The 7,500-nt window shown below is 50.1% G+C and overlaps 2 protein-coding genes across 4 annotated transcripts in view; one reads left to right on the plus strand and one right to left on the minus strand.

Moving 5' to 3' along the window:
* LOC125952588 (ubiquitin carboxyl-terminal hydrolase puf) overlaps positions 1 to 3,731 on the minus strand; it is a 17,862-nt gene extending 14,131 nt beyond the window's left edge. Inside the window, exons 1-4 of one of the 2 annotated variants that reach the window (XM_049682144.1) lie at positions 3,217 to 3,731; positions 1,214 to 3,031; positions 1,074 to 1,134; positions 1 to 1,000 (exon numbers count right to left, since the gene is read on the minus strand). The exon at positions 1 to 1,000 is cut by the window's left edge and continues 174 nt beyond it. In XM_049682144.1, coding sequence (XP_049538101.1) covers positions 1 to 1,000; positions 1,074 to 1,134; positions 1,214 to 3,031; positions 3,217 to 3,259 — 2,922 coding nt within the window. In that variant the 5' untranslated portion in view covers positions 3,260 to 3,731. Of the gene's footprint in view, positions 1,004 to 1,073; positions 1,135 to 1,213; positions 3,032 to 3,216 lie in introns of both variants that reach the window. The other variant, XM_049682143.1, reaches the window with a different exon arrangement.
* LOC125952592 (alpha-mannosidase 2) overlaps positions 3,549 to 7,500 on the plus strand; it is a 5,619-nt gene continuing 1,667 nt past the window's right edge. The window contains exons 1-5 of one of the 2 annotated variants that reach the window (XM_049682148.1): positions 3,549 to 3,607; positions 3,918 to 4,410; positions 4,478 to 4,644; positions 4,721 to 6,789; positions 6,861 to 7,500. The exon at positions 6,861 to 7,500 is cut by the window's right edge and continues 468 nt beyond it. In XM_049682148.1, the coding sequence (XP_049538105.1) occupies positions 4,537 to 4,644; positions 4,721 to 6,789; positions 6,861 to 7,500 (2,817 nt within the window). In that variant the 5' untranslated portion in view covers positions 3,549 to 3,607; positions 3,918 to 4,410; positions 4,478 to 4,536. Of the gene's footprint in view, positions 3,608 to 3,744; positions 4,411 to 4,477; positions 4,645 to 4,720; positions 6,790 to 6,860 lie in introns of those variants that run through there. The other variant, XM_049682147.1, reaches the window with a different exon arrangement.

The following is a 7,500-nucleotide window of genomic DNA, read 5'->3' on the forward strand; positions in this document are numbered from 1 at the left end:
GGTACCTTTAATGCCTGCACCATTGGCTTGATCGCGTCCAATCGTTCTGGCTAATCCGGACGGTGAATGTGGTGCATGAGGATGCTTCATTAATCCTAAACCGGCGCCGATTGCCGACGATCGCATTGCTGATGGTCCAGAAACTGTACCAATGGATCTGGGACGGGGTATCGGGAAAGCGTTGTGTAATGACTCGGCCCGTGCCGCCAGCTGCGCCAGCTCTTCTTCGCACGGTGATTCCTCGTCATCGAAGTCGGCCATATTTTTCTCCGATTTGTTACTCAGCGGGGACGAGCAACTACCATCGTTGTCGGCCTCATTTAAGAAATTGATCAAATGGCCCTCACCGATCGCACCCATAAAACTAGCCACATCCTCGGAAGTCGGACCAACACTGCCTCCGACGACACTATTCATTGCTCGACCAACTAATGAGTTGCTAGCATCACCGCTACCAGCAATTCCCATCCCACCGGAGGTCGGACCTGTCACAAGGCCAGTGTTCTGCTGCTGCTGTTGCTGTTGGTGCTGCTGCTGGTGTTGTTGTTGTTGTTGTTGTTTTTGTTGTTGCTGTTGCTGCTGTTGTTGCTGCTGCTGCTGCTGCTGCTGCTGCTGTTGCTGCTGCTGTTGCTGCTGCTGTTGCTGCTGTTGCTGCTGCTGTTGCTGCTGTTGCTGCTGTTGCTGCTGTTGCTGCTGTTGCTGCTGTTGCTGTTGCTGCTGCTGCTGATGTTGCTGCTGAATGTGTCGTAGAACGGAGGCTGGCATGTTGTGATCACTACAATCACTATCCGGCAGCATGGCCGCTAGCAGATCGCTTTCCTCTACATCAGATACGCTTTCGTGTAATTCTTCCAGCTCCTTGCGCGTGAGACCACTGATTTTTCGACGCTTTTTTCGCAACTTCTTACGCAGTAAAAAGGTTTCATCTACATCAATACATTCATCACTGCTCGTGCCTTCGTCATTGAAAGCGCCCATCGATCTTGTGATCAATGGAATCCTTCTATAAAGGAGAGTTTCTATTAATAAAAAACGGCTCCAAAGGTATCACAATATCTTTTATCAATACTTACAATTTTTCTTTCATTCGCTGACGTACGTCATATATATCAGAGGAGTCCACCTTATTGTCCTCTGAAAATCGAGATGAAAAAGACGTTGTGAGCAATCAATTAGGAGATGTAAGCAAACGTTTGCTCATTAGCAATCATACCATCGATTTCATCACAACAGTTCTTATGACGCGCCTGCTTGCACGGAGGAGCCCCAGTGTCTGACTCTCCTTCGCGAGATTCCACCACCGGTTTCTGGCTAGCGGCAGTTATCGGTGCATTCGGCGGAATATCGACATCTGAGCTATCCTCTTCGGGATGCTCTTCTTCGCTGTTGCTTCCATCGACGCTAACACTGTTCTCCGAGCTTGACGGTAGTTCGTTGTAGTCATTACGGCTAGCTGATATTTCGCCGAAGGAACCTCCACCACCACTGCCACCAACGGCACCGGGAACTCCAGCGGTGGATTTACTCATATCAATCAAGGTTTGATGCGAGCAGTCGCGCATCCATATAAGTTTCGTCAGGGCAGACGCTATGTAGATGCTCTGCTCCGTGTGCTCCCGGGGATCAAGCCGACATAATAAAGTATGTAAATGGGCAGCTGGTTTCGGGGCGAGATTCTTCACGAGCGAGGGCAAAATGTCGTAAATCGTTTTGGAGCAATGCTTCAGCTGGGCGGCCTGCCACATTAGGCTTATATGCTCCTCGGTGATCTGATTTTCAACTGCCAAAAAATTCAGCACAATATGCGACTGCTTAATAACCTCGACGTGTAAATTCGGGCCGAACAGGTGCGAGATGATCTGGTTTTCTGTCAACCAGTTGGCCAGCTTGAGCCCTACAGCTTCTACCTCGGACACCGTCTCAGAGGTGCAAATATCATTGAAAATGTTTATATGAGCATTGATTTGAGTCATTCCGGCAAGTCGCATTGTCAGCGTGGACGAGGTGAAATACTTGAATGCTAGTGCCAGCCCCTCCGTATCGAAGGTGATCTGCGAATCGAGCGGATCCTTGATGGCGGTCCACATGAAATCAGCCATTGTTTTCGTGGCCGGCGAGCGCAGATCCTGATCGGACAGCCGGCACATGTACTGCAGCACCTTGACGCGCAGTGGTATGAACAGCTGCATTATCGACCGATAGTTGATCCAGAGCTTGATGTTCGAGGCCGTGGCCGTGATGGCGTGCGCTGTTGATACCGGTAGCCCTGGCTGCTCGAAGGACTGCATCATAACGTCGAATCCGGCGTAATTGCAGAATAGCGAAACATTGCGCAACAGAAATGCCGGTATCTCGCTGTCGTGTAGATCACAAAAGATGCTCAAAGTTTGCACCTCCTGTGCCGATACTTCGTCCAGGCGAGTGTGCACCCCGTGCTTGTAAGCCACGTACAGCGGAAAGTTGAGCAGAAACACCTTCGAAACCAGCATCAACAGCTTTTCTACATCCACCAATGTCCAGGTTTCGCCGGTGCTCGATTGTTGATTGGCAGCGGTCGGTTGTTTGTCGACCACCTTCTCCGCACCCTCGATCTTTTCCGCTTTTTCACCAACCGCACAATCATCCTCCTTAGACTTGGTTTCTTCTTCCAGCGGCGCAGGTTGCTCTCCGGAAGGCGCTTCACTTCCATCTCTGCTTTCCTTTACGCCCTGTACTGCAGCAGTGGCGTTTCCTTCCGGTTCGCTCGTACTGGCCCCGGCATCTTGCTGGATGCCGGAGCATGCCGCGCTGGCCGAGGCTTGCAGCTGATTTTGAGCCAAAAGTTTGCGGATGTTCTTCAGCTGGTACACCGTAAAGTAGATGATCGCCTGAACCACCAGATTGAAGCGGTCGAAATTTTTCACATCTCTGTAGCAGCACATGCACTGCCGGTTGGGCCACGTCTGAACGTAGCTAAGAACGGTTTCGACCTCCCGCTTCTGAAGAAACACCGGATGCTCCGAGTCATTGCTACCGTTGAGTCGCGACTCATCTGTAAACAAGCGAGGACATAGAGGCGGAATTTGAGGTGGGTCAGCCTTTTGTTGCAAAGCCAGCAGGACAACGGAGTCGTGTGTTTGGGACCTCCTTTTGCATCGACTTCAGCCCATCCTCCCACAGCACACACACACTCAAACACGCGGACGCACAAATGTAGTGGTGGCATCATATACTTACACGAAACGAGAAGATTCAGAAACCCGGAGCAAACATCGCACATTTTCTTTTCCGTGTTTTCTCCTGTGGCGGCGTCTGGCGATCGTTTCTCCTGCCTCCCCTCACAGTCACCATTCGTTCGCACCTTTCGGGAGATACTTCCCTGTCTCAATGCGCCCGAAAATTGTGGAAAAGACGAAAAGTTTGCTCTGCGCTAGTCGTCTTTCACTACTTTCTTTCTGTTCTTTCCGCTGTCATTTGCCCTGTCAAACTCTAGCTTTTTTTCTTCGCCGTTTTGTGTCGTCGTCTTCGTAGTCCCCTTCTTCGTGGCCGCCTTCTTCGCGAACAGGGTTTTCTTCACAGAGAAACGACGCTTCAAACGGTTCTATCTGCAGTGGTTCGGTAGTTCACGGTTGGTCCACCTTTCCACAAACTCACTCTTTTGCGGTCTTTGATTTTTGCACGGTTCTAGCGGGAAAGAAATTCGATGTCACCACGCACCGGGCAAAAAAACATCACCATATCTCTCTCCTGCTCACTCTCACTTGCACCGCCTAGAGACGGCAAGGTTCGAAAAGTTCCAAGCCGGCTCAAACTCGATAGAGCAACTATGTCTGGCGAATTACCTGCCTGAAAACACCACGAGCCCTTTCCAATCGATAGTGAAATCATGTGGTTTATTCACGTAAGTGTGGTTCCTTCCATTACATTCCAATTTTCAGCCCAACCGTGGTTCAAGTCTTCCTTAAATTATGCCTCATAAACGTGCTGGCCACGGGTGCGAAAAAATCGGAACGGAAAAGCTCGGCGCTGCAGTTCTGTGTGAACACCTCAGTACATTTGCGACCAATTCAAGTACCAATACGAGTGCCGTTGGTTCGAACGGGTATTAAGAAATCAAAATAAGTACTTTATCTAAATAAAAAGTTTGGTGACGAGAAAATACTCAATCTGTGTGCCGGTAAAAAGTAAAATATCGAACCAATCCGCATTTTGCTGAAGTTGTGTAGTTGGTTCACGTGCAGTGGTTATTTAGAATCAGCGCAGACGACGAAGAGGTCAAGATTGCGGCTGCGAATTGGTGTAAACAGTTGTTTCTTGCTCACCTGTGAAAACAATAGAGTTCTAATCAAACAATTGGACGCCAGCAGATTGGAGCAGTGGTTAATTATATACTACGGTTCTCCTTTGTCTACGTGTTCTTCATGAACAAGTGTAAGCGGCGGATAGATAACAACCCGCACCCAAAACTCACTTGTTTCCTTTACGGTTGCCAACACAGAAGCGCCGCGCTAGAGGAAGCCGCCCCGTAGTCTGCAGTGAAGGACCCGGCATAGCAAAATGCTTCGTATACGAAGAAAATTCGCCTTCATCTTATCCGGTGGTAGTATTCTGTTATTCCTGATACTCTACGTAGTGCTGAATTATTCCGTTCCGGAACGTACGGCGGTAGGTAGAAGCAGGAGTGGTGACGATGTGGTTTTGATGGATGGCTGTATGATTGGTACATATGCTTATCTTTCAGAACCCAGATTTGTCGTATTTGGAAAATAAGATTAAGCAACTAGAAAGCGGACTAAGCAGACATCGCCAAGAGTTTGGTAACATACGAAAAGAGATTGAAACCATTCGTGGAGCGGTAGACGGTGGCGATGAGACGTACGCCGAAGGCAAGGTAGGCTCTATGTTGGGCGATGGTGAGATGATAAAGGAATCGGTCATCAATGCGAACGGCGGCGGCGCAGGGACGTGTGCATTGCGAGCAGACGTTGTTCCCCAACCCGACATTCAGATGCTGAATCTGTACGAGCAGGTTTCGTTCGAAAACGTAGATGGTGGTGCATGGAAGCAAGGCTGGGACATCAAGTACAATCCGAACGATTGGAATGCTCACAACAAGCTGCATGTCTTCGTGGTTCCCCACAGCCACAATGATCCGGGCTGGACACAGACGTTCGACGAATATTACGAGCGATCCACTAAAGCGATCTTTACGAACATGCTACGTCACTTGGACGAGAACCCGGGAATGCGATTCATTTGGGCCGAGATCAGCTACTTTGCGCACTGGTACGATCGGTTGGCAGCTGAGCAGAAAGACATCGTGAAACGTTTGGTGAAGAAGGGTCAGCTGGAGTTCGTAACCGGTGGCTGGGTAATGCCTGACGAAGCTAACTCGCACTGGTACTCTGTGCTGTTGCAGTTGACCGAAGGCCAGACGTGGCTGAAAACGCGGCTCAACGTAACACCCATATCGAGCTGGTCGATCGATCCATTCGGTCAGTCGGCTACTGTACCATACCTGCTGAAACAATCGGGCTTTGAGAATTTGCTCATACAGCGCACACACTATATTGTCAAGAAAAATTTGGCGCTGAAAAAGCATCTCGAGTTCCGTTGGCGCCAACTGTGGGACACACGTGGTGATACCGATCTCTTCACGCACATGATGCCATTTTACTCATACGATGTACCGCACACCTGCGGACCCGACCCCAAAGTGTGCTGCCAGTTTGATTTCAAACGTCTTCCGAATACGGGCGTCACTTGTCCGTGGCATATTCCACCGCGTCCGATCACCGATCAGAATGTGGCCGAACGGGCCAACGCCATTGTCGATCAGTGGCGCAAAAAGTCACGCCTTTACCGCACGCGCAACGTGCTTATTCCACTCGGTGATGACTTTCGTTATACAACGAGCAGCGAATGGGAGGCGCAGCGCGTCAACTATGAACGACTCTTCGAGTACATCAACAACGAACCGTCGCTGAACGTCGAAGCACGTTTCGCCACGCTACAGGACTACTTTGATGCGGTTCGAACCTCGGCAAAAGGTGTACAAGAATTCCCTTCGTTAACAGGCGATTTCTTCACATACTGTGACGTGAACCAAGATTACTGGAGCGGTTACTTCACCTCCCGACCCTTCCACAAACGCCAGGATCGAATCCTGATGCACTATGTTCGCTCGGCCGAAATGTTGCACGCATGGAGCAATTGGGACTCATCTGCTGCTGCTGAGTGGGCAGCACTGGCGAAGCGCTTGGAGTACGCCCGTCAACAGTTATCGCTCTTTCAGCACCATGACGGTATCACCGGAACGGCAAAGGACCACGTCGTCGAGGACTATGCCCAGCGAATGGCACGAGCAATTGAAGAGTGCAAGTTCGTGATGCAACAAGCCACGTACCGTCTGCTCACCAAAGCGTCCGTGTACGAAGCAGACCCATCATTCCACTACCTTTCGATCGATGATTCTCGCCCGGTCAGCGGTTCAGACAGCGCCCGGCCCACCATCATTGTTGGTGATGAGTTACCAACGAAACAGGTTGTGCTACACAACTCACTGCCTCAGGTACGTTCAGAAATAGTGGAGTTCTATGTGGCCACACCTTTCCTGACTGTGCGTGATGCCAACGGGGGAACTGTAACGTGTCAAATTGCTCCTGTATGGTCTTGGCATACGCGCCCCGATGGAGTTAGCCAACCGCAGCCATCCAACACCAAGTTCCGATTGTTGTTCCGTGCTACGGCCCCACCACTAGGCATTAGCGTATATACCATCAATTCACGAACCAGCGCCAGCGAGTCTACGTAGGTGTTTTTTTTTTTTAACTATCAGCGTTCTGGAACATTGAGAGAATTTGTTTACTTTCTTCTTTTAGTGGCGTCACTTATTCGAAAGTTAGCATTCTGTCGAAGGCTCCATTCACCGCGAACCTAGCAGCATCATATCCAGAAGAAATCGAATTCGCAGTCCCTCGAGAGGTTTCTATTCGAGTTGGCGAAGAAAGCTCGCCGGGGGCGGCCTTCAATGCGAAGGGTCTTCTCAAGTCGGTTACAATTGATCAAGCGACTACCGTACCGGTACATCTGGAGTTCTATCAGTATGGAACGCAGTTGAGCTCGGGAAAGAGCGGTGCCTATCTTTTTCATCCGGCAGGCAATGCGACTCCGATGGCGTACGATCATCCGATCGTGTTGGTCGTTCGCGGTCCGCTCGAGGCTAGCATCTCTGCCGGCCTTCCGTTTGCCACACATCAAACCATCTTACGGGATGAGGTGCTTGAAATAAGAAACTTGGTCGACATTGGTAGACGTGAAAACACGGAGATTGTGATGCGTCTACAGACACCGATTGCCAGCGGTGACACATTCTATACCGATCTGAACGCAATGCAGCTAATCAAACGAAAGCGCTTCCAGAAGCTACCACTGCAGGCGAACTATTATCCCGTACCCTCGACGATGATTATTGAGGATGAAAGCTACCGTTTGACTCTGTTAAGTGGCCAACCACTCGGC

Source organism: Anopheles darlingi, chromosome 2 (assembly GCF_943734745.1).
Source record: "Anopheles darlingi chromosome 2, idAnoDarlMG_H_01, whole genome shotgun sequence".
Lineage (NCBI taxonomy): Eukaryota > Metazoa > Arthropoda > Insecta > Diptera > Culicidae > Anopheles > Anopheles darlingi.